Source organism: Varroa destructor, unplaced genomic scaffold (assembly GCF_002443255.2).
Source record: "Varroa destructor unplaced genomic scaffold, Vdes_3.0 BEIS01000001.1, whole genome shotgun sequence".
In the NCBI taxonomy this organism is placed as follows: domain Eukaryota; kingdom Metazoa; phylum Arthropoda; class Arachnida; order Mesostigmata; family Varroidae; genus Varroa; species Varroa destructor.
The window spans coordinates 198,467-225,585 of record NW_019211454.1 but is presented as its reverse complement, the minus strand read 5'-3'; the positions used below and the strand labels follow the sequence as shown (position 1 = coordinate 225,585).

At 37.8% G+C, this 27,119-nt stretch overlaps 3 protein-coding genes and 2 long non-coding RNA genes across 8 annotated transcripts in view; 3 read left to right on the top strand and 2 right to left on the bottom strand.

The window, feature by feature from the left end:
- The first annotated feature begins 5,003 nt into the window (after positions 1-5,003).
- LOC111242957 (uncharacterized) lies at positions 5,004-6,127 on the top strand. The gene has a single exon (XM_022787921.2). It carries the CDS (start codon positions 5,202-5,204, stop codon positions 5,868-5,870), a length of 669 nt encoding a protein of 222 aa, XP_022643656.1. The 5' UTR covers positions 5,004-5,201; the 3' UTR covers positions 5,871-6,127.
- A 4,949-nt stretch (positions 6,128-11,076) lies between these two features.
- Positions 11,077-14,187, top strand: LOC147758097 (uncharacterized). Its single transcript, XR_015318047.1, has 2 exons — positions 11,077-11,778; positions 12,835-14,187. It is a non-coding gene; the product is annotated as an uncharacterized LOC147758097 (long non-coding RNA).
- The window catches only part of LOC111255386 (uncharacterized), a 19,858-nt gene continuing 4,549 nt past the window's right edge, over positions 11,811-27,119 (bottom strand). Inside the window, exon 3 of one of the 4 annotated variants that reach the window (XM_022817311.2) lies at positions 11,811-11,934. In XM_022817311.2, the coding sequence (XP_022673046.1) occupies positions 11,910-11,934 (25 nt within the window). In that variant the 3' untranslated portion in view covers positions 11,811-11,909. Of the gene's footprint in view, positions 11,935-19,241; positions 19,432-19,703; positions 19,908-25,020; positions 25,110-27,119 lie in introns of those variants that run through there. The other 3 variants (XM_022817310.2, XM_086976241.1, XM_086976229.1) reach the window with 3 other exon arrangements.
- On the bottom strand, positions 16,852-18,672 carry LOC111255385 (uncharacterized). Its single transcript, XM_022817309.2, has one exon. The coding sequence runs from the start codon at positions 18,340-18,342 to the stop codon at positions 17,584-17,586; it is 759 nt and encodes a 252-aa protein (XP_022673044.1). The 5' UTR covers positions 18,343-18,672; the 3' UTR covers positions 16,852-17,583.
- Positions 22,803-27,119, top strand: part of LOC147758096 (uncharacterized) — a 15,503-nt gene continuing 11,186 nt past the window's right edge. Inside the window, exon 1 of the long non-coding RNA XR_015318052.1 lies at positions 22,803-23,173. This is a non-coding gene — a long non-coding RNA (uncharacterized LOC147758096). The remainder of the gene's footprint in view (positions 23,174-27,119) is intronic.

The following is a 27,119-nucleotide window of genomic DNA, read 5'->3' as shown; positions in this document are numbered from 1 at the left end:
ATGTACGTTTCATTTAATGCGAAAATGCGTTGTGGTTACTCTGTACTATACAAAATCACAATGCAGCCCTGAAAACGTTTTAATTTGTGGTAAGGCAATTTTGATATCTAACGATTACAGTAACATCAAACGATCTCTAGTTAGCGTGCCAGTAGCATCGTACTTTAACACTTGCTGTTTTTAAGTTACAAGGTTGGAATTGCTCTTTTTTAACTGTTTTATAATAGTTAACATGTTTTTCTAACAACCAAGCTATTTCTTGTAGAATTGTACCATCCTTACCCTGCCAAAAACGTTTTATTGCAGTTCCTTATTTTTTTTTACCAGAGAAATTCTTAAATGTCCTTCGGCACATTCAAGATCCATTTATTCGTTGTGCTTTCAAAGATGTTACACTTCTCATGATACTATGCAGATTACTCCGAAAGAAATTGGTGAGGCTGCCAAACGCTGTTTGAAGAGTATGGTTCACTTCTGGTATTTTGTTGGGCTGATGGCTATAAGACTAAAATGACGGAAAATTGTGAGTATAGCACTAATATACCTATTGTCCGTCTAAAATTCAGCATATCTTTTTGATTATATGTATAGTTGTCACTTAATAATTAGATCGTAAAATCAAGCGAGTAGATTGATAAACCACTCATAAATCAACTATGCGAATTTAAGTTAACAGGTTAGGCTCCATAAAACTGTCAGCAGCGAAATTTACTTACTACAAATCGGCCAAAAGTGTCCGAATACGACTTGAAAGATTATGCTTTACCATAAATTCCTCGCATGTAGACTAGTATGTACTTGAAGTGAAAATGGCGTTGATGTATATATATATATATATATATAATAATTCAGGAGAATTATTTTGACTCGGTGGCTTGGACGGCTAAGTCTACAATAGATCAAGGATGACTACTTCACGGTCAGCTGAAGGTGCATAAATAGTGCACACTTTGTTTCATAAGGACATTTAAAAAGAACACATTCATACACATACTCACAAAATCAGAAGGAGTTCTTCATTAAGTATCGAAAATATGCTCATATATGCGCCTTAGCCATTCTTTCTATGTAAAAAATGTAACCGACATTTTTGCGCTCAATGCGCTTGCCCTGCTGGCTGCGTTCTTACAGGAAAAAATAAACAAACAATGGAATGACGGAGATACGCTTCTTCTTCCAAACGACAAGTTTGGCTCAAAGTAATAATGGGTGCCTCCTTCTGTTCTCAGTCCTACGTAAATGACTTTTTTGAGAGGAGAAAAGCAAACGGAACCTGGTCGGAATTTTGCTCTACGTAGCTAGTCATTTGTTGTACTCCAATTATAGTAGACCTCGGCTAAACTTCACATGCCAGTAACTTATCGGGATTAACAGTCAACTTGGGTAGAACGGAAGCTGTAAAATTCAGGAGGGGATCAGCCTCGTGGCTGGTGGTACACTGTTTTTTTGTCAAATTTTTTTTTCGCTACGTCAACAGATCCCTGTATCCTAAGCTGCCTATCACCTCCAGTGTCACAGTTTCACCTTGCACTTTACACAGAGATCTAGGATAGCTTGCTCGTGCCAGCGCTCCGCCTGTTTTGGTTGAAAGTAGAGCCTATAACGACTTACAGAGCAATAATTTTGGAAAACCTTACTATTAAGGTTTTTAAATTATTCAACTGAATACAGACCTTCTTCTTGAAAGCTGCTCTTCGTATGGCAAGAGGTGCACTAGTCTGATAACGCCGCGGTGCTTATGGAAGATTGAAGATCTTGCCTTCGGCTCTCGGGAATCGATCCTTTTTTAAGTGACTTAGAAAATGAAAGTAGGAGTTCGTCAAAATTGATGGTGAATTTTCAAAGACGGAAACGACGAAAGATGATGACTGGAAGGGCTGAATAAGACAAACTGTCATATTGTCACGCGTTTTGTAATCTATAGTATTCACTTAGACACCTTAAAAGGTTATTTTATTTATTTTATGTGGTTACGTAACTTTGACAAAGCCTGAGCAACAATGCTCTTCGTAGACTTTTCATCATTACTAATTACGATAAACAGACTTACATGTATATATATATATATATATATATATATATATATATATATATAGAGATAAACTTGAGCTGCCACTCACTCCGTAGTGGAGACCTTTACTTAATATTAAAATAAGCCGATGTACATGAAACAGGTACGTTTCGTATTAGGCATTTGTTTTGAGACTATCGGGCTCTAGTTGCAGCATCAGGTCTCTTTGCTTTATGTGGTACCAATCTGTTTAGCTTAAAAGCCGAAGTTATTCATTCCTTGCATAATGTTTTCCGGATAATCGCGCTTTGGTCTCTGTGCATGTGTAGCTAACCTACTCGGATTCCTAGAGCCGTTGTCACTGGCTATTGTAGCGACACAAACAAATGGATTGGCTGCAGGAAATTTTTCTGTATAGTTTCATACAAGATCTTGGGATTAAATAGGGCACACTTTAGCCGAATTGATTATCGTATAACGGATTCGTACATCCGCTATTATTGAAAACATTTTCACAGTACCCTTGCAGAAGTCGTTGACCCCTTTTTCTGATTTTCTGTTGAAGACTGCTTTGTACAGGAACGGCTAGTCGGGAGCAACTTTAAAATGACACGAAAAAACTCTAATCTTCCGTAATTACAAACTTCATACATTTAACATTTTATTTAAATACAGCGCTAACAAAGTAGGTCTTCTCAGCTTTTTTCGTGGCAGTTACTCGCCTCGCTATCTCTTTGGTTACTTTTTAGCATAGTTCTGGCCCTAGCTCTGAAATGAAGGCACGGACATTTTTTCAAAGTTTTTTAATCTTCTGTAAATAACCCTAGTATACCTTGATTTTTAGGTATCTTTAAAAAAATAAAGACTTCATTCCGCCTAAAGATCAGCCGTTCACCGAAATCAATCTTCAATTAACGCGACAATAGCGATGTATGAAGCAAATCCTTTACACCAATTTGAAGTGCAAAAAAGCGTGAGATCGTCTGCTAACGTATGGAGCTTACTGTTTCATACTACCACTGAAAAATACCAATAATGCCGTTGACCCGCATGCTACATCAGACAGTGGTTTTTCAAAGCGATAGCCCCTCAAAATATCCAAGTCGCCACTTCAGAAGCAAGGCAGATGCATGCTAAGAACTGAGCGACGCGAATAACTGCCATGAAGGAAGTTATATATGCCGGATCTTAGCTAAAATCTCAAATGTATAAAATTTGTATTGAAGAATGATTTATGATAATATATTTAGTATTTTTGTTGGTAGCGTTCTTGTGAAATTGCTCGGGAGTGTATGGCCATCCCTATATCCAATTAATAAACTAGTAGCTGTCTAGTAATAAAGATTAAGCAATCTTACCCCGCAGGTTTTGTGTTGCGCACATTCCCCGTTCAAACTGAAAATGGTTTAGCCGACACATTTCGTTTTAACTTTAGCCAGAGTGTGGTTAAAAGTCGAAAATCAATGAACGAATTTTGACGGCAATCTTCTACGGCTCCCTTACTACGGGATCCTTGTTATAAACAACTTGATACATTATTATACACCGATATTAATAACTCCGTTTTATGCAAGCGCATAGTCTATGTATAATACTGTGCATTCCATATTAAGCGTTTCGATCTTCTCTCTGCTCTGATGGTCGTGATATCAATGTGAAGCAAACGAATGAGGGTCAGAAGTGACATAAAATAATTCAACGAAAATTCGTATTATGCACGTTGACTATGTATGATAACACAATAAAAGGGTTAGTCACAAATGATCGTTAAGAACTTTAATATAATGTACCCAAATTGAGACAACTTACTTAACATAATTGATGATTTGGGCATATTTGATCGATTTAGTAGTTATTAACTATCTGGGTTGCATTTATTATTTGATGGCCATGGCAAGGCATCTTGTGTTTTCAGGCTGGACAGTGGATTTGATTTTGTAGGATGTTATGCTGTTGCTTGATCGTGTAAACAAACATAGAATCGAATGCGTAGATATCTCTTTCATCAAACCGTTGTTTGCAAACAATTTGAGTGAATAGCAATCTGTTTCCGGAACTTATTGACCTGTGGCCCCATTTTTTCTGATAAAACGACACTTATTGCTTCCCTGAAATGTAACTATCTGTATCTGCCGCCCGGCTCCCCCCCTCCCCATTAGAATTGTAGCCCATAGTACACAAAGGAATCTATCCAGAAAAAACATTTTTATTGCGCTTTTGTATATGAAACTACCAATATGAAACTGTACAGAAAAATATTCATAATTTTTCTTGCCCATTCAGAGTGTCGTACTGTGTCGTTAGCGGCAGTAGCAAGCTGTCGCGCTGCCATTGATCGCGACGACAACTGTTGACCGCTACAGATATGATCTGGCTCGTATTTTTTTCCTATTCGCCTCCCTTACTCAACTTACTTTGACTAGACAAAAAGAGTGGTTTATTTTGAAGCATGATGCCTAAATATATATATATATATATATATATGTGTAGAGCTTTGTTTTCTGGCATGATATTACATTTCAGTATGTCACTAATGCAATAATACGCTCCTTAATGACCTTAATGTTAACTGCGTTGACGTCTTACATGCTCTTTCATTCCAAACAGCAATTATACCCTTGGGACATGTGCATTGTACGGCGACGGTGGTACAGATGTAACGTGTTAATAAAATTCGTATTAATCTTCTGGCTCATATCACAGAGTAGCTACCAGTGATAGCACGAATATGGTTAACCTTTATTTAGTGGCGTTGATTGGGGCTGTTGTTGCTGAAGCTCGCTCTACTGTTGCTGCTGCCGTTGATGTGGCTTCTATGTTACTAGCACTGCTGCTGCTAATGCAGCACTTGCTACTGAACAATCCACTGCTGGTAGCTCGACATCCTTTCTGGTGTATTTGGTGTCCAGCGGTTTGCTGGCGCGGGCGGCGACCTTGACTAGTTCTCTGATGACGGACTACGTGCACTTTGTATTCAGATTGAAAAAGTAGACATCAAGCAGTGGTAGCAGCGAATACAAGACGGCTTGTAGCTAAGTATTTTAACTTGCGACCCTCCCTCGACACTCGGCCGCTCCTTAGCTCCCTACCTGCTCTTTGCCATTGCTGGAGTGGGAGGTATATAAGCTAGCCACGCAAGCGGAACTAGTATAGCATCATCAGTGAGTGACTGGTTAACGATATCAGCGATATGCGTCCCCTAATTTCCGTACTTGTTGGAGCTGCCTTCATCGGGCTAGCTGTGGCTACCGGTGATTATGGATACGGCGGGTATGGAGCTGATATCGGAGCGTATGGAGGCCATGGATACGCTCAAGCGCCTTCAACTTCCGTTGTTGTAAACAAAGTCGCCAGGCCAGTGCCCGTGGCTCACCCTGTGCCCACGCCGTATGCCGTGCCTGTTCACAAACCTGTCCCTGTCTACAAGAGCGTCCCCGTACCCAAGCCCGTGCCAGTGCCTCAAGTCATTGAGCAGGTCGTGCCCGTGCATAAGGAGGTGCCCGTACCTAAAGAGGTTCCTGTACCCGTACCTGTCGAAGTTAAGAGGCCCTACGCTGTCCCTCATGAGGTTAAAGTGCCTCGCCCTTATGTCGTGCATGTACCCAAGCCATATATCGTTGAAAAGCCCTATAATGTACCCGTACAGGTTAAGGTACCCCAGCCCTATGTCGTGCCTGTGCACAGGCCCTATGCCGTCCCCGTCAAGAAGCCCTACCCCGTTGAAGTAAATGTTGTTAAAGAGGTCCCTGTTGCCATTCACAAACCCGTTGCTGTGCCTATTTCTCCCATCCACCATGCCGTGCATGCTTCTCCCCTTTTGCATGCTGCCTCCCTCACTCATGGATACCACAAGGCCTAAGCCGTGTTGATGGAAAGATACATGCATTCATACACAAATCCTGTGCACACGCACTAGGGGTATTATAATTAGCACAAAACGTTTAATCAATGTTAGGCCCTAACCTTAAATCGTGTCGTTTGTAAAAGGCGTTTTGTGTTGCTTCCGGCGACGCGACTTAATACCAATTCTGAATCGCCGACCAACAAGCGTTGTCATGTAAATTTGTAAATCTGTTTGTTGAAATAAAACGACTGGAAGGCAGTCGCTTGCTCATATGTCTTCATCCCTTTAGTAGCCATTTTAAGGGTCTGCGAGGTTCTCTTTAGTCAATGAACTCCCTAGTACATATTTACTATCGGCATCTGATATTCGCTTAGTCCGTTTTTGAGGCATAAACTGTGTCACTTCCCCTTAGAAAAATTTTAAGGAGCTTTAAAGGTTTGCAAGACAATTTTTTGATAGAGCACCAATGGACAATCTCAAAGACTTATTGGTTTGAAAAAATGACATCCTTGTAGCATTAGAAAAACATTTTGCAGCGCTCTTTATGATGAACGGATCAAGATGTGTTTCTTTGCTGCCTTGCTAGGGATTGAAAATTGAAGGAAAATATGCTAAAGCTTATTATCAACTTTGCCTTTAGAGTAACTTCCTTCGTTTACGCAAAGGGTATGGTATATGTATACTAGATATTTCCGCTTAACAACAGTTGGCGAAACCGTTTTTGGGCACATCCGCTGGTCGATTTGAGGTCTGACCGGTTTGCGATGTTTTACAAACTTCTTGTGTAATAGCTAGTAAAACCGATTAGCAGGAGGAACTTTCGCTGTAACAATGTGACACTGGCGCAACTTGAAATACCATTATACAGTGACATTTTCGATTCCCACAGCTGTTATAAACACCATGTTCGTGTCGTATGTTGGGGAATAAGTTTAGTTTACATAATATAATTATCATTAAATTACTTTTGAATAAGAAGTTTTACTTGAGTTGTTTAAAAACGAAAGAATTGCTCACCGCCAGAATTGACGAGCAAAGGAGAATTCATTTACATCGAACCTTAGGTTTGTCAATGTGGTCTTTTTGAATATCAATATGAGCGTGAATTGGTTACCCTGCTGAGATAATGTTTTAGAAATTAAAGCATTTCGAGTATGATATTTCAATATAGTCGTTGTTTACATTCTGAAATTAACGCTCTTGCAATGTCTAAATGGTCGCCAATTCATCATAATACCTAATTTCGATATCTGCCGTCTTTTGTTGTATTTTATAACTAATTAAAGTACACTCCAAGCCGCTAAGCATAATTATTATATTACTATAATAATTCCGCACCAGAATTACAACTATAAGCTTGTAAAGTATGAGAGCTAGGACATACCTGTACATGGATGGGATTATACGAGTTAGCGCCGTAAATAACTAACACTTACACCTTTTCAAGTATTTTATCTCGTCGAAAGCCGTCACGAGCAGGCTCACTGTGAAGTGTTTACCTCGACGTTAAGTACTATATGACATGTTTTTTTTGCATTGTTGTTATTGGTGGTGGTTGACTATTCAGCACGTAGTATTTAAGTATGAACTCGCCATGCGGATGTTTCTTATGGAAAAAAGATCTGCAAGAGTTCGACGCGATAGTCATCATTTTGTTGTTATTGTTGCAACTGCCGTTATGATCATGCAAAATTGATTCACGAGTCTGAGTCGGTTTGCTTCGTACGTGGTTATGGTTCCTTCTACTACCGCACCAAGTGGCATATTATTGCAACTTAGCTTGTTATTTGGGTCGATCATACTAAGCTACCTTTTCAACAAACACTGATAGCGTTAATAATATAATTAATGCAGCAATGCCATCTATGCAGATTAAGAACAGCTTCGTAAAATTGTGTACACATAAATAGTAGAGTAAGGAAATAGTGAAAGGAATTTACAGTCATAAGAAGAGAATGGTGATCCAAGCAATCAGATTTTACAGGCTTTTTTTATTAATTAGTTATAAAGATTTACAATATTAAGTTTGGTAAAAAACCTTGTGTTTCTCGAATGTCTTGAAAACTGTGATTTCTGCGGAAATATTTTTAATACGAGAGTTTTGAAAAGATCAATATGGGTTTCTATTGAACATATTCTGGTTTTTATTTGAATTCTATCGTCGTGTTGCCGCTATACAAAATTTGGTTTTTTGCCCTAGAGTGCAACTTTTGATCAGTTAAAAACACCAGCTTATTTATTGAAAACAAATATGATATACAGCTTTAAATTTTTTTAAATAGTTTTTTTTTTAAATTTTTACTTACTTTTTTTTCAATAATAGTAATAATACTTTTTATAATTTAAACTTCGAAAAATAGTAGGTTCAAGAAAAAAATATTTTAAATGGAATCCGCCAAAACGAGTCTAGCAGGAATAGGAAGTCCTCACGAAACGCAAAACATTTATGTTGAACACGTGTTTGTAAAATTCACTGTTTTAAAAATTGATGAAACTTTTTTAAATGAAAAAGCTATATTCTGACCAAATCTTAAAATGTATATATTCGCATTTCCGCACTATCCGATATTATTGGGAATATCAGCTATTTACTATATGTAAGCAGATATGTCGGTCGGTTGATCTAGTCGATAATGCAAATAATAATTACCTATACCACATAGGTAATGCTTGTTTGCATTTTCTACTACCTACTATATTATCCCGTGTCGTTTTTAGTCTCAAGTCGTTTTTAGCAATTATCTAGCGTAATTTTAGTCAGACCATTTCTATCAACGAGTTCCAGTAATTGTTTAGAGCCAGCATGGTTCTCAAGGTCGAGGCTTTTATTGTTAGATCTATCAATAATCGAGTTCGATATTATATCGGTAGCGCTTTGAGCCAGCTTCACTCGATAAACAATGAAGAACATATCGTGGTGGATTTCAAAACTACGATACATGATTATATGTGGAAGAACATAGCATTGGCTTCTTCTAGCTAAATTCCTGTATTCAGGAATGTAAGTATTACAAGGGACTAATACAGTAAAATGCTAAATAATCTAGTGGTCTTCATATTTGCTAGCTGATTTGCGTTGTTCTTAATCTTCAAGTCTAAGAATCTATGTGGATCCATTAATGTCGATCTCGGGTACTATTTAATTTTTTATACTAGCTAACTAAATACTTCTGATTACAATTCTCACCAACATGATTTATAGCAACATGATTTATTTATGTATATTTATTCGTGTGGAGCCTTTGCATGCATTTATGCAATTACATTTTACGACCCTCCATATGACCATTTCCTTGCTTTCTAACAGCTTAGGGCTCTTAAAAGAATTTTCTTTTTTTTTTTAATCGTCTGCTATCTTGTGTGTTCTAACCGTTTACTAGTCTTGGACCATTTTTCAAAAAAGCCGATGTTCTTTGTCATGTGTCATTGGACAATTGTATATCAATAATGGTTGAAAGCTTAGTAGCGTTTTTGGATAAGAGCACAGCTAAATTAATATACTTGTGTCACATAGTCTAACTTTCACTTGATGGAATACTGTCTTGAATTCAATTTCATTTGCGACAATAATCCGGTGCGATTAGTGTTTTTTTCCCGCCTTGAACTACAATTCTATAATTACGATTACTCTGTTCCTACAAGTTTATTGTGTGTATTTCGTCAACGATGACGTTCAGGAAACAAGCGTGACAACGTAATTTATAAGTAATTTAAAGGTATGTCCATTGTCGTAGTTATATTCACTATTGCTTCCAAGATTTCAATACAAACTTTTCTTTGCTCGGGCTAAAAACATCCCTTTCATATTTCTTTGTTATTTTTAAGAAAAACCTTTTTGCATGATCAAGCAAAAAGTTCTGCTCTTAGAACTTTTATAACGCATACTACAAGGTAAATTAAGAATATGTAATCCTCTATTTACGACCGCTAACTGCTCAGGCACGATCGCTGCCTGTGTATCACGGCTTTCGGTATACACACTTTAAATCCAGAAATGTACTTAACTAGGTACACGAAATGTCGCAGCAACATCAGCTTTCTATAAGTTTCGGCAGTCATTCTTCTGTATTTAGAAAGTGGTTTAGAAGTGAGTAGTTGTCATCGTCAGAGGACCTAAAACTGTCTTACCGCAATGGACGATGTGGAAGTCTTACGTTGAAAGTTTTTTTAGACATATCATTCATCCTAACTCTTAATCAACCTCGGAACATAAAGGTACTATCGTTATATTTGTGGGTACAGTTGGTGAGCTTACTCATGTAATAGCTCACATGTTTCTCAGTAAGTTTCCTTTATACTTAACACTTTAATCTTTTTGATATGATACGGTTGAGATAGCACACAGAGGAATGCTTGTTTTTAACCTCTCTTCTCCCACTTCGCTGTACTCCTCTCAGTTTAATCTAAGATGCCTAGCATTTACAACACAACGATTAGATTAGAGCTTGATCAATCTGTTATTCTGATTTATCGTCCTGAAAGAAGAAAGCTGGAAAAGCCTGAAAGAATATAAAATTGTCTTCTGTAGACAGGATCGGGAAAGAGAAATTTCGTTATTGACTTCAACTCTTTTCTTGCTCAGTACTCCATTACTTTTTAGACACTGCTTGCGGCTAGAAAGCATGCTCGATAATTTTCTACGACCTTTTAGTTTCAGAAATATCGTAGCACAATAATGCTTCTCTTAGACATAAATGACTTGTTGCAGAAGATTCAATGCATATATGGCCATTTTTCATTTTCGCAATATTGGCACCATTTTGGGATTCAGGACGTGGTCTTGTGCGGATAAAGATGTATGTGCCGACGTATCACCTACTAAAATGTGCTTGAATTCCAACATATTTGTGATTGACATGTGCAATTGATTAACATGTGTAATTTTTGCAGTTTGACCTAACTTCCAAGATATAGGACCCAGGTGCCAGTGATGACATGATCATACATTCATTAACTTTAATAATAAATAAATGTCGTGAATCTTTTCATGATATAGAAATATACAGTCAAGGTAACGGCTTCGTTATTATTGTTTAGCATCGTAATACACTCTTAGTATATAACCTGTACGGCAGCGTGATACTTGTGTACATTAAGGATAGTATCATATAACAATTATATGATGTCTATCGGGTATTATTATAGGAACCCTGCGAGAGGACAACACTGAGTTACCTAGCAAGGAAATCATCTCAACTTATCAGTTATATGGTAACAGATATTCAAGTCTCGTATTAAATGTCATGAGTGGTCGTTTTCACAAGAGCATTGCTCGGGCATTTGCTCATCCTCACTCACCAACCTCATCAAAATCTCATTCATGAAGGCGCAGAGTAATACTAAATTGTCAACTCACAATTGAATCGTAGTCATGTTCTAATAGCATACTACTCCTGAAGATGTTTTTACCTATTCTATACAACTGTACTTTCTAGTAACTTAGCCGAAGTTCATTGCACATTGCTTTTCCGTAGGCACAGGTCCAAATATTTATGTTCACTTTCATTGTTTGCTCTACCAACCTTCAAGCATCCATGAAACGCGTGCGCATTGATATCGTCTATGCACACTGATAATCTAACTTAAACTCCCACAAGCACCCAGTAAAAATACACATGTTTAATAAAATAGTAAAAATACTTTCTTTGATGGCTATCTGTCAGCGCCATGCAAAATTGACATCTAAAATTACTTTTCTTGGTTTATTAAAACATTTTGCTTGTCAGTCGTTTTATGTGCAAAAAGCTTCTATGTATATGCTATGTAGCGCTGTTTGTTAGGTACCAAAGAGGCATGTAGCAATGTTGTGTGAGCAACCTTAACAGAGAAGCTATTGAGCAAGCGACTTGGCGCCCTAGTAACTCGGCGAGAAAGCACTTCCTTCGGGACCGCAGTAGACCAAGAGTTTTAATCTTCCTTCGATGTATGTTGCATTGTCCGTTACGTCAGCAGAAATAAGCGCAGAACTCTCGAGAAAGGAAACCTTAAACTGATGTAGCCACACGTGTTAATTCTTAGTTGACAATCCAATAGTAACGTGTCAGGTTATGTACCTTAGGGACACCTGCATATTGAATACCTGAATCAGAAAGAAATGTTTTCTTTTACTTGGGTCAGTAGTTTTGTGGCGGTTCCGGAGGCAACAATTAAATGTTTTTTTAGTATTTCGAAGCGCTTGTACTAGCGCGCATTCCTGGCATTGGCTCACAGTGACTAGTTGTGTGATTAACTGAGTGGGCATTTTTCATCAACAAAAAAATGCTTTATAGTAAAAACTAAGATGTGTTAGTCCCAGTTTTTGCATAACACTAGCGATATGAGATTCTACTCCTACAGTACAAAATAATGTCGATCTTAATAATTGATTACCCAAAAAAAGATACAGCTTTTGTACTAGGTTGAAATAGTGCTAAAAAACGTATACAAATCAAGAAACAAAAACAGAAAAACACGACTGTGGGAAATACTTCGAAGGGAGGTTTTGTTGCCGTAAACGGAGTCTACACGGTCGGCTAGCAAAAATTATTCACATTTATTACACTTTCATAAGACTCACGGATGTCGGTACGATGAAGAGAACACTCGTGCTCACACATGTGTGAGTTACAGCACTCTCTCTATAAGCGTCATAAAAACAGTGCTTTGACTAAAGTTAAAACAGATGCTGCTGGTAGTTTCGATACTTATTAAAGTTCTAACCGACCACATTAATTATGGCAAAATTTCATCCTCAAGAGTCTGAGAAGCAGTGCTCAGAAAACTCTTAAAGGATTCACTGTAAATGACAAGTAAATAGAGCCGGTAAATGTCTCAATATGGTGTACTTTTTTTATAAAGCGCATAAAAAGCTATCAAACACGGGCGCCGCGTAAGTTTTCCGACAGTGTTGCCCAAGTTACAAAATACAAGATGTTTTGAATAACTTTTAATTTATTATTAAGTCACTTCTAGCTCACCTTTCTAACTATTACTCTTGCAGGCTGAAGAAGTAGCTACCTGAAAAGGTCGAGGTTTCTAACAATGAGCACTGGAGCAGCTTCGCATCCGTCATAGATACCGCCGCTAAATCCTATATCAACTCGCTGTCTTTCTGCAGGCCGACGTCCACTTCACTTCTAATTAGAAAATCAGCACCTTTGCGAGTATTTGAAACGACAAGGTCGATAAGGTGTATCATGCTGTTGGAGGATAGGCCATAAGACTGCCGGCAGTTTATATTTTACTTTTCTAAAATGATTTTATGGATTGAATAATACCACAAGCATTACTGATTTGTCGATAATATACATCAGCCATTTACCGCAATTTTCATCGTTAATGCGTGCCGAGTAACTGTCCGAGCTTTCTGAATCGGCAAATTTTAGATCGAGTGCCGTAACTATGCCGAAAGTAGTATGGTAGTCTTTACTTATGACTTTATATTTATTATTATATATTGTTATAACGCTGTTTACCGACCAATATCTATTGCAATGCTGCCCATTTAGTAAGTGAAAAGGATGGCGTGCGTAGTGTTTGTGGCGTGTCTATTTGGGCTCCTTTCGGCAATTTGAACCTTTTTTTTTTTCGTAGTTTCCTGTTTCTCCGTCGGAAGCGATTCGGTTCAGTTTCTGCGTCGAAGTCACCCGTTGTCGAGACACAGTTATATGAATATTTTATAAATATAGACAAAACTTATTTTTCTCTTAATCGTGAGAAATTCAAGTCACCACAAATTGCCGACAGGTGGCGCTTTAAATCATTCAAAACTGCATCAAGAACTTATTCTTGCGAGCTTCCTATTAAAAGAAATACATGTGCTTCAGCAATGCCATTTAACCGAAAATGGTTAGATTTCCACAAATATTTTTAATGCTTCAATGATAAATTATTATATTATATTGTTATATATTATATTGTGTAACATTTTATATTATATATTTGTTAATGTTGCAATGCGTAGATAGACAAATGTACTTTATTGTGAATACTAGCAAACCTTTTTTTCACTGGAGCCACATCCTGTATCCGGCACATGGCGGACTGAAGAAGTCTAGTTCGATCATTTGTTTGTTGGATAGTATGCGACAAACATTTCCTAGTATGATGGTCATCAGCGGTTAACTTAAATATACCATTTATCTCTGTCAATTTTTTTGAATGTCCGAAGTACCGTTTTGTATAAAAAGCTTTGATTAACTGTCAAGTCATAACAATTATAATTCAATGATAGGAAATTTAGAAGTAAGATTCAGTTTTACACATATCTGAAAAGCACCATCCGACTGTATGGATCCGATTTACTGGTAAGGAATCCAGCATTAATATATTATTTTAAATTCTTGTTAAAAGACCTTTTCAATTGTAATCTCTAGCGGACTTTTTTTAAAAATTAACTTCAGATTTCTTAAAAATATATTGAATGTTAAAAAATCGATAAAAAGCTGTACGGCTGGATAACTCGCCGTGATAACAAATGGGCCGTTGTATACTTCTTTAGAGAAAACACACTGTGTGTTTTTTTTATCGGCACTGCCACTTTTTTAAGTTTCTAAACATACTCTTTTTGTGTTCGCACAGCAGCTTTAGTGTCTTACAACAGCTTTGCAGCTGGAGCCGTAGGATATTTTTGACCGCTGAATTTATTAGAAAACGTATCTGAGTTTCAGTTTTCCTCTGGCTAAAATAACTTTAAGCGTACAAGCGCCTTTCGCATATGAGAGGCCGTCCCGACCAAGGCGATTGTGTTCCTGACATTAACAAAAATAGGCGGCTACCGACTCACCTTTTAGAAGCCTGCTTTTAATCCGAAAAAAAAGCTAGGAATAAATGCTGGAGTAGCTCTATTAATTGCCTAAACTAATAGGCTTAATAAAAAGGGCTATGTGTTAATTTTGTAGTAAAGCAGAAATATCGAATTTGGATTAGGATAATCCCTATTCGGTGGAGACGGACGCAACTCTTTACGGACGGTAATTTCTGAACTGTGTCTTTGGATGTGACGATGAATCCAGCCGAATAAATGTTTCTGTCAGACACAGACTTACTACAAAAAAAGGGAGCCGAAGGTTGTTTTAGGCAACTGATGACATCTTGTTTAGTTCCACTAGTGCGCGTCCTGCCAAGCGTTTCGCAAGCACACTTATTCAAAATCTCCTTATATCTTGGAACTGTCGTAATAATTGGGAAAATCCTAACCAAAGTTACTGTTATTAACTTTGAGCTGTGTCAACTTGTACCACATATTAATATACCATATTGTAGGTTATACTGACCTTAAGTCGAATTGGAGGAACTAGGTTTAACATATTAGTGAAAAAGACTCAAGTGGTCTTAGCGGTATCTTAAGCAACCGCTCTTGTCTTTATTATTCCAACGTGTTGTCACTGCGTAGTATAAACGCAGGCGCACTCATGATCGAGTATCAATTGAAAGCCCTAATATTTCAATGTAGATCCATCACTCAAATGTAACGCAGAGCACTAAATAACTTTTTCAAACACAAACTGGTTTGTGAGTAACCGACGCATGCCGATTTCAAGCATATAATATTCAATTATATTGTTGATCTACAAACAAAAAGATTGTTGGTTTACTGGTTTCGGTGAGCAGTTACCAGTGTTTTATAGGTCTTTCACTATTGTTATTGATTGAAAAAAGTCAGGGCTTCGTGGTACGCATTTGGCACGCAGTAGGGTTATTTGCTATACCTTTGTAATAAATAAAAAGACCTAACATGAACTAAAATTTAGCTGTAGACGGATTTTATAACAGTAAACTCATCACACTTTATACTATATAGTGCTATTTTCGGGCGACCTATTCGGGCGAAGATATACCCGTTTCGACAATAGCTGCTAATTCCTGTACTGAATCGGTTAAACTATCAGGCAGTGGTCTAGCTAACCCTTTGCGTAAACTTTCATAGCCGTTCAATCCAGTCCTTATTATGAATATTCTATTTTGATGCCACAATTGCTTTTAATGTATTCTTCAGTAGATCTCTAACAACCGACGACAACATAGATGTCCGTTTTACGGATATATGTCTCGGTTAAGTGTTCATCTGACACGAAGATTCGAGCAATAGCTGACCCTTGCCTGTATGTAGGAAACGAACCTCGTGTTTCCAGCGTAACGAATACCATATTCTGTACCAAAAAGGAAAGCTTTTCCTTTTTTTTTTTTTCGAGTGTTTAGGATAGCGAATATTGTTCCCATAAATATGTAGTAGTAACACACCTTCCTTCAAAACAAGACACGCTATGATTTAGGTTCGGAATTGCCGTACACGTCTTTTTTCGCGTTGAAAAAGGCTAAACGTCTGTAGAAAAATATACTTGATGGAGATACCGAACGCAAACTCGGAATATTTTTTTGTTGCTGTGGGTACATATCTATACTGTGCGTTTCCAAAACTACACCTACGGCACTTTCATATACTTCTGATCTTCTTTTATTGTTGACTTAACTGTCTAGTTTGCGAGAAGCAGACAACATGTTTGAAGAGAGGTTCTACGTGAAAAAAAAAATGATCATAAGCAGGTTTGTCAGAAGTTTGCCGACACAGTATTTTTTTGAATTTTTTGGCTAAATTTCGCAATCTACGAGACAAAACGAAAAACTGAGCATATAGATATACTTTGCGTGCTCCTGTGATATATATATTTCCATAACGTATTGTTTATTATTTCCATAGTTTAAAAGCTAAACGTGAAGTGCTCGGGTTGCTGGCTATTCTAAAAACGATTTCGTCTAAAGTATTTTTTTAGCGAGTTATGTAGCGCCCTTAGCTTAATGATTACTAAGCTGTGATAGTGTTAACCAATATAACAGCTTTATGCTATTGCGGTTTGACATGTTTATTTTCATTCATGTCCATGTTACGCTCATGTAAGTGCTCTCTCTGATTATGCACGCAGCGACGACACGAAAAAGAAGGTAACCGTTTGATATTAAGTTTGTATTTGAAGATGATTTATTAATTCTATTAATATATTCATTCTGATCACTCGTGTCAAAGTATCGATGATTACTTCATTAGGGTAACATATTTACTGACATGTTCTTAGTAGGTATGTTTACACGACTGCAATTATTATTCAACGAAGTGTCCATATTAGATTGGACCATTTCTTCGTTGTATAGTTATACATATGTATGCCCCTATTAGTTGTACAAGCCTGTTATACGGCTCCCAACTTAAAACCATAATTTTTATTTTTACCATAAGTAGACAGCATGAAACATTAGTGGATATATTCATGGCTTGCAAAGTTATGATGGTCATGCTGGAAATATAGAAGCGAAGTCAAGTAGTTAAGCTAGTATTTTGAGTTTTAGGCAATTTGGCTATTGAGCGTCACAAATTAATATTCCTAAAAGGATGATTGATATGTTACAATTTAACCGCAATAAGGGATGAACTGAGGGGGTAAACTTTACCTAGATCTTCATATCCTTGACATTTAACATACGGTCCGTTTATTTGCCGTTTAGCTGTTTACCCCTCCCCCCCTGCCCCCAGATGCAATCTGCAGTTCAACTACTATGGCGTGGTGGACAAAATCTCATTAGGTAAATTTTCGTTTTCTTCTGAATCACCCAGTTGAGCGCGTGAAACGTACTTCATTGTTAAATACATTGTTATGTTCACCAACTTTAATAATCTTTAAAGGTTAAAATGTTAAAGTTCTCGCAAGCAGATTCGTCTACCATATATCCGTCAACAGTTGAGTTCTAAAAGAGTCTAGGCTTTAGCCTTCTTATAAAGTTCAAGTCCATACCCATAACCTCCTCTAAAGCCTCCAAGACCTTCGAAGTCTCTGGTCAGACCGAGAGCGGCATAGTCATAGGAGAATACGGGAATAGCGACAGGCTTTTTAATTGCTACAGGAATGGTTTTAATAATAGGAACCTCAACAGGTACGGGTTTTTTGACTGTGACAGGGCACGGCTTGTGGATAGGGACCACGTAAGGTTTAGGAATTTCCACCTCAACGGGTACGTGGTATGGCTTATGAACAACATAAGGTTTTGGTACGTGCACAATATATGGCTGTGGTACTTTAACAACATGATGAACAGGGTAGGGTTTCTTCACTTCGACAGGTACAGGCACAGGAACCTCTTTACGCACAGGCACCTCTTTGTGTACAGGATAGTATTGGTGCACAGTGTGAGGAACTGGGACAGGTTTGGGTACAGGTACACCTTTATATACCGGCACGGGCTTATGCACAGGGACCACATGTGGTACGAGCACCGGATGAGGCACAGGAACCGGCTTGGTGACCTTGTTCACTACGTAGTTCACCTTGGGAATGTTGTGATGATGGCCTTGGACATAACCACCATTTACGACTCCACCAACAACACTTCCAAATCCTCCGCCAAAACCGTTTGTAGCGCTAGCTACGACAACCGTAGCTGCAAGGGCAACAAACCGCTTCATCTTAATCGACCAATGTAGAATATATTTCTTTGAATTCCTACTACGCCCCCACATAACAGAATGATCAACGCATATATCCTGCTTGTTCAAATTGCTGAGTTTAGATATTTGCTTATCGAATCAGCTGTTGACCACAATGTCGCATTTAATGTGGCGTTGGCAAGTATTATATACCCCCGAACAGAAAGACCGCTACGCGTATCTCGCCTTCGGGCTTCTGGTGAAAGTGAGTGAGCTGTTACTTGTATTCCTTAGCTCTAGCCAGTGTTTTTGGGGACTCTAAGTCATCTGTTTTCATGAGCCGCAAATCTAACAATGTCAAACAATTGCGCATACCCACATCAAAGCGCAGCCAAGGCACGCACCTCAGGGTCAGCTTGGCGCCGTCAGTTGCGCAGTTGGCCAATTGACCACGCATCATCCTTGGGCGTTCTCATGAAATTTAATTTCCCGTGCTAAACATGCTTTGTGAGCTAATACCTTGATAACAATCAAACCAACACACCTGTTGCCTGTACTATCCATGTAATCTAACCTGTACTTTCCATGCTGCTTCGAAACGTTCTCGGCATCGCTCAACCAATTTATTTATTTCTTCTTGCCAGAAATTAGTAGGTCTGGTGCGGAAAAAATCATTAAGTGTTTAAAACGCACATATTATCAAATATATAGTTATGAAGTTAATTTGTCAATGATTGAGAAAGGAGGTAATCCGTCGGGGCGAGGTATGGAGAATAACTCAGGTTCTTGGACAGCGTCCTTTTAGGGTCCTTTAGCATGTGAGCCTAACACTGTCATGGGGACTTTTTTTTATCGGACCTTTTCTGTTGGACCATGTAAAATCTTTTGCTGATCGTCTGGCTTTTCTCTACCATTTCGCAATATGTAAAATTCTTCTACTCCCGCCAAATGCAAATCATGATTGTCTTCAAATACGGATCTGAACTTAAGTGTAGTTTTTAAAGTTATCAATTTATTTCGCTGCTTCGTATCAACGTGGCGCCATCATTTCTCGTCACCCGTAACAATTACGTGTAGAAACCTGTCGTTGTGACTGTGTGTTGATTGACTTTGAAAATCGCTGAAAGGCTCTGTTTCCGTATGCACTTCACCCGGTTTGTGGCGCACCCACGCTTCTTATATCTGCAAAACATTCAAAATTCCTGACAAGTGAAGTGAAATTTTCAAGCCCAAATCCCATTTTTGAACTCAGCAAATCCCCTACAGCAGTTCTTTTAGTTATACAGCCCTTGCTATATAAGACACAAATATTCTAGGCTGCTTTACCAGTTTTTTCATCTTTGTAGAATGCATTTCTTTTGGCTAGGAACGTTCATATTTCGATTCTTACGCACACATGCGTTATACAGGTGCTAAAACAGAGAAGAATTCGAGAGGATTGGCAAAGATCATTCGTCATGTTTATAGACCGTAACAAATGAAATTCCTCATTTCAGTGGTGAAGTCCATAGCTTTCTATAAAGCTTCTGTGCGTACAAAATTTGCCGTAAGCGAAGACGTATCGACAGACAAAGTTACTTCGCAAGGCTCAAAGTATACTTGCAGTCAGGGTATCCTACGCGTATTTCACGGACTTGGCGGGATCGATTCTTTAGTACCTAAAAGCAAAAGAGACCCAAACAATATGGGCAGGTTCTGTAGTAGACACAATGGAAGCAATACTAGACGAATGGCAGAGCATACGGTATGCCATATCCTGGTTCGCGCTCGAAACCAGCGTCATTTGGAATGCAATGTATAGCATCAGATTATAAATGGAAACAAAAAAAAAATTAATATTATACCCAATGCAGCTCCTTTCGGAAAACAGGCCTTTAGAGCCAACCACATTGGATAGGGAAGGCCTCAAAACGCTCCCCATCAGGGTGGACGCGAAGATTACAACTTCCCCTGCATGGAAAATGGCTTGTCTGGCGTGGTAGGCAACTCCACAAAAGTAATTTCGGCCTAATGGCTCACTAGCAACTCTCTTCAAACAGTCATACATACTAGGTTATTTTGTAAGAAAACGCGTGACCACTACTCCGACAACGAAGTGGACGATTTTGATAATCAAAATTATTTCAAAACCGGCCGTGCATAGTCTGAGTCATTAGATAAATTTAATTTTGATAATGCCCGGTGGTGAACCCCAGCACTCGAGCACTCCTTACAACAGTTACAAAAATAGCAAACATATATATATAGGCTATAAAGGCTAGTCACTAAATAATCTTTGACTTATTTAACCATAGCTCTGCCCATCTGAAAGAGAACTTGTGGCAAAAGTGGTATATGCTATGTTCTAATTATTCCTCAACATATATTTCGCTTAATCGACACATAGCGTGTATGTATATGCTAAATCTCAACCAGGCACTGTCTCAGTTTGCCACCGTACACATACATGGTACTTTGTGATATAGATACGGGTAAATAAGCTATTCTCTAATAATTTATAAAACAAAATGCCAGTAGTAAGGTATTGTTAACCCTGTTTTCGTGAGAACTATGAAAATGCTCTATTCTAAAGTGAATAAAAAATGCTAATTATTAAAGTGCATAAACGATAATCTCAATAATGGATGCTTCTTTATACGTACATTTTTATGTTTGTATATTTATAACGTAATAGACTTTTGAAAACATGTGGTGAACCGACAAAATTGTGTTAACATAATTTTAAAGTCGCAAAAACGACCTTTAGGGCTCTTGTTGAGAGCCAGGTTGAAGAGAATCCCCTTATAAGAGTTTTTAGGTTTAAAAGTTTGTTGGATCAGTTTTTTACAGAACTGTAGTGTGTAGTTCTTATTTATTCAACAATGCTTGTTTTTAATCAATTATCTTCCGTCTTGTCGTTCAATTAAATATGTGTCATATCATCAGATGGTCAAGAATTTTTAAAAGCCACTCAATATTAATAGTCACTATAGATTTTTTTACAATTTTCTAAAGATAGCTTGGCACGGTATTTTTTTTCTCAATAGTACCAAGATTAAGATTTTTATAAAACTATATGTTCGGGACAGACTCTCAAAGCTAACCACTGAACGTGCGAGACAACCGAACAAATCTCGACTTGATCTGTTGCTTAAATTTGATCTAGATTCGGTAAACAATTTAAAAATAGTGGATTCGCCGACCAGAAGGCAGCTAGATTTTGTCCTGGTACTACCTAGGCCGTCCGCAACCGCGAACGACCACTTTTCCAGTAATTGTGAAGTGGTTTATGATAACTTTGCGGCAGTAAATTGGCGTCACTTTTTAGCAAATTACGTCGATGTTGAGAATAAATACACTCACTTTATTGAGTATATCCTTATGCTAATATCTCTTTGTAGTTTGTAAATCACACAAATAATTATCTAAAAAGTCACATCCGTTAAACTGGGTGTCCGCTTTCGAGTATCAGATTTTATGAAAACACTCACAAAAATTCTCATCGTGCCTTATGGCAATAAGGGTTGGAGCTTTGTAGGAATCTCAGCTTTCCTTCAAAGAGACAAAGTCGTTCTTTCGCCACATGATCAAACATTTTAAAGGTAATGATGCGGTATTGATTCTTCTTGCTAGAAAAACAGGATAGGGGTAATCGAGTTCTCGAACCACTTTTCATTGGTGCTTGTCACTTCTGCTTGAATAATAAACCTTGCGGCACCGATTAGAACCTCGGAAAACCCACAAGGATTTTCCTTATGCAAAAACTTCAAGGAGTTTTATTTCCGTTTAATCCTACACCCGATGGAATACCACTTTACTTGTATGCATAAACAAATATCTGTTAACACCATTATATCTTCAAATGGTTGTAAAGAAGATAGAGCTGTTTGCTGTTCGAAAAGTTCATCACTGATTATTACTTTGGAGCCATCTGATAGCGCGAAATCTAGGAAAAGGTAATAAACATTGTTTCTCGATGCGACGCTTTAGACCGACTAAATGAATCACGGCTGTCCATCTGGCACTTACAAGAAATCGCTCTGTGGTCCATGCTTTTGAAAAAAATTACTCTTGCTTTCTACGAAGCCGTCTCCCACAGAGCGGCGTGTAAGCTAGGGGTTGTGAAATCTGCTACAAAAGTGATTACTGCGACTTTTCGACGTTTCCTAATAATGGCGTCTGAGTTCTATATCCAAATTTATAAAAGCAATGGTTACACCAGAATTCCTGTACATTTAGTTATGGAACATATTAAGGCGCAATCAAATTTTTGTGAACGGATATCACTGAAGTGCAACGTTCTTGAGTGAGGTGCATATGGAAATTGAGAAAAAAGCAGTCGTTCTTAGGTTGAGTAAGTTATGATCCCGCACAATGTTGAGCGGGATGATTAAGTGCAATGCACAAGCAGTGGCGGCTATGCGCCAAGGTGCGCCTATCTGCGAACGTTACATTTAATATAGTTTACACATATAGTTACATTTACGTATTTCATTTATTTATACATTTACTTGTATTTATACAAATATTAATAATTAACAAATATTACGACTCTTTTTGCAGGGACGGAAAAGGTTCCCTTTTTTTCCGCTGAAGGTCATGCACGTGAACGCAGCTGAACGATATGCAAACGGTCCTGCGTATTAAAAATAATTACATATGGGTCAATGTCTTGCCAACTCCGACATATAGTTGAATCGAGTAACTCAACAACGTATGGTTAACTGGAGTGCAACAGTATAGCATACGAACTATTACTGGCATTATTTTGTAACCATACTTTCTCATACATAAACGGTGGTCGGAAAACTCACTTACATAATACCAACACCATATCTGAACTCAGCAGTGTTGATTTTTTTGGCCTTCGGAGGAAAACTTTTATAGAGCTTCAAAATGTCCTGTCCCATGCCGCCGATTGAATCGTCGTCCAGACCAGTTCAGTGTAAGTTAAGATCCGGATCCTAGCTTTTTTTCTATATTTGTCGAAGTATCATAATGCACATTGCAAGCACAGAGCAATATTAACGCGTTTTACAGCATCTACGAAATTATTGAAATGTCATAAAAGAAAGCCACGAACGTGTATATTTCGCACATGACGAATTGTTAAATCCAAAAGTTTAATGAATCACAAAAAGTATTTCGGATCCATAATAATACAGGTGTAATAATACTGGCCTACAACCTAGTAGTACAACCTAGAGTAATATCGAATGCTTTAACAATGTGATTAAAAGTTACCGATCCTTTTCGAGTTACACTTTCGGAAACAGGAACTTTCACAATTTGACAATATGACTACTAAGCATTCATTTCAGTTCTAACATAGCGCTGTCATTATAGCATTATTCTTTAATACTGTGTGAGTATTAGTGTGTGATAGTTCTCGTAGTATAACGATCACATGGTAACTGTTTTATAATGGAACATTTATTGAACATTGTTTTTTTGCGCTAAAATCGAACGGCCCGCCTGGGTTGGGTAAGCGGAAGCCGTTTACCGAATTAATTCTCAAACTTCTGGCGGCTTTTCTGCTTCGTTGAGCCGTCTTTCTACAGGGGAAAACTGTCAGCGCCAAAGCGGGTGAAGCACGCAATTTTCTGCGTAAGAAGCCTTATCAATTCGTGAATGTCGTCTACATTTGGATAAAGTAACGAAATCATGCTATCTAGCTGCGAACGCCCTTGTTTTCATACGCATATAGCGAGAGGTTTTTTAGCCAAGGAGACGCTGCCTTGAAAGAATGCAGTAGTCAAGCTGGTCGCAGTGTTTTAAGCAGGACAGTTTCTGCTAATATTGTCAAAAGTCTGCTATCTATATCCGCCTGTTCATCCTATCACACCGAAAATTATCAGAAAACAGTACTGATATACTGCTTGAATATACTTTATTCAGTTAAACACAAAGTCGAGCTTATTTGACTCTGCTTGCTATTTCCATATCATTCTAGATACGCGAAAAAAGAATCGACAAATATCTTAGGAAAGATGGGTTACGTTCCCACTTACAAACAGATTAGAGCCACGTCTTTTTAGGGTTCATAAATATTGCAAAATTTTTAGGAGGTGCCTGGAGGGCAAAATTTGCCCTTTTTACATATTGTGTTCTCCTCTAGCTCATGTTATATTATCTACATTGTCATTTTAATCCAATTTAGAAAACTGTATGACGCGATACAGATTTGGCTAGCGACAAGTTGCCATATATCTAAAACATTACTCTGACCCAAAATTACAAAGAGACAAAACAGGGCAATTTTCGCCACGACGAAGTCATATCAATTATTATTTTTATCTTACTTCTACAAGCTAACTTCACTTACACAAAACCTATTTTAACAACTAACAAGCAAAATATTTTTTAAACCGCTATACCTGTTCCACAATGAAAGATACAGATTTGATACAGTTTTACTGTAGAAGTTAGAAGTTACTAAGTTGTTATTAGATTTGTATATTTAGAGCTACTGCGGATCAGCAGAGTAGAGTACCTCAATAAGAAAATCAAGCGCTAATTCGGCAGCTACTTTTTTGCGACTGTTTTTCTGTTAACTGCTCTAAAAAATGTGACTTTTTCATCCTTTGAGGTAAAAGAAAGGAAAGTTTGTATTGTATTATCTAGTTAGCCACTAGACATAGATGCTTCCATAGCATGGCTTTCAATGGTATTACTATAATTTAATGGTTAGAGTCTGCTCACCAAACTCAAACATTACGAGGTTATGTCATTTTGTTGCGCCTTTAATTACCAGATAAAAAGAAAACCTTATTTTTTGATAGGTTTATTTTTGTTAAATCTTGCTCACTTTTTATTTGTAATATTTCTTGTTCTTATAATGGTGATAGTTTGCGTCAAGCCCAACCTGTTGATTCCGATTACTGCAAAAAAAATAGTTGCATTACAGGGTTTTCGTTGCTTATTGTATCAGAAATCGAGCTAAATTGGCCAGCTCAAAATACGTGTTGTTCAAGGAGCTTAAATTTGACCGCTGTTGATGTACGACATAAAACTAACTTGAAAGTGAGCACAAGATTTTACAATCATTATAACATTCAACTTCTCAGTCAGTTTACGCAACCCAGAGATCTGGTGGGCTATTATCTATACCTGTTCTAATACATAAGTATACTTCGCCAGTGGTTAGATGTTCATTGGCCGTATTTATCATGCCATGTCCTGAACGACCTTGTAGATAATGTAACTACTATTGAACCAACCTAACTACCATAACTAAATCCATTGGCTATTATTCCTAACATACCGACGGCTGGCGGGTTGGATTGTCCATGCCCACATAATGAAAAAATCTAGAAGGCACTTGACATTTGCTAAACGATATTTCCCTTTTGTCTTCAACTTCGTAAATCGTTTCTGCATTGGTCTCAAAGACTTGGACATACCCTTAGGACATTAGCCAGAATACTGTGCTCATTATATTTTATTGGAAACCGTATAAAAATTGCTTACCCTTACCCAAATATAGGACACCTTAGGCTGCGTTTACAGGATACAGTTAATATATATATTACTATCCTTATTTTGAAGTCATCCAGTATAAGTGCCTTGGCAACAGAGTTGCGTATCTCAGCCGCATATAAGAAAGCCACATTTGTCATATACACTGTTCCAAAAATAGGTTTGTGCTGCTTATTGATACGTACACAAAACATACCACGAGATAGTAAAGCCCGTTTTTATTACTTTTACTTTTTCTATAATTCTGAGTGTCAAGGCACAATCAGCACCGGTGCTGTTCTACTCAGGTTCTTCGTACCACAAAAATGTGTAGGGACCAAGCAATATGTCTTTTTGCAGGTAGTCTATCTAAAACGGCTATTAAATTCTGAATCTAAGAAAAATCTAGGAATTGAAGGTCTTCGGACTTTTCAGAAACCGCACAGAGTCTGTTAATAACGCAGATCATCGATTTCGGGTAGAACGTAATCCTCACTACCAGAAGTAGCGGTAAACGCGTGCCCGCTACGACCGGAACAGCCCACCCAATTTTCCCTAAGTTGAATGCGCCGCCCCGTAGAATGCGTCAGGTAGCAACCCTCAGTGCGGGTCGGTGGATCATGTTTATCATTGTGTAGATCTAGAGTGCCTTACGGAGTATTTCATAACTTAACAATTAAGTAGATCCCCCATACAATTGAACAGTGTCCCGTAGTTCTCAACATTTGTCACGCACCAGCTAAAACCTGCCAACAGTTTTACTCTTGAACTTTTTTCTGCGTACAAATATATTCAAATCTACTTACGGACGATTCGTAAGGAGCAGGGTTGAAACGGACAGTAAAGGCGAAATACTCAAGCCGTAATTTGTTTATAATAATTTTGTAGCGTGGTCTTAGTAAGTTGGACCAGTTAGGCAGACATAATTCGTTAAATGCTGATTTTGATACATCAGGTGCATTGGAAAAATTTTACAACGGAGGGGTTTTCTTCGTAAGATTTTTTTTAAATTGCTTACTGGAGATCACTTAAGCATTTGCCTCAGCTTTAGTCAATTCAATTACCTGGATAATGGGCGGCTTTACTTTCGAGAACGTTTTTACTATAGTAACGGGGGTCCTATGAATATTTCTACTAATAATGTTGAACTATACACTGTGTGCGGGTTTGGCGAGAGGCATCTTGATCCTAGTATCTAAATTTCGGTTTTGCAATTAAGTTGTTGCTAACTAATTATCGTCAATAAAGTCTTGTAAAATTGCATTCTAGCTTTGCAAGACGGATTTACGTTTAAAGCACATGCCACTTAAGATATAGTAGGTATCGTTTGGTAATCTACTATATTGCGCATATATACAACCCTCCCTTCTTACATATATATATATATATATACGTTCTAGATCTGTCATATTCATTTCTAAAGGCAACTTCAT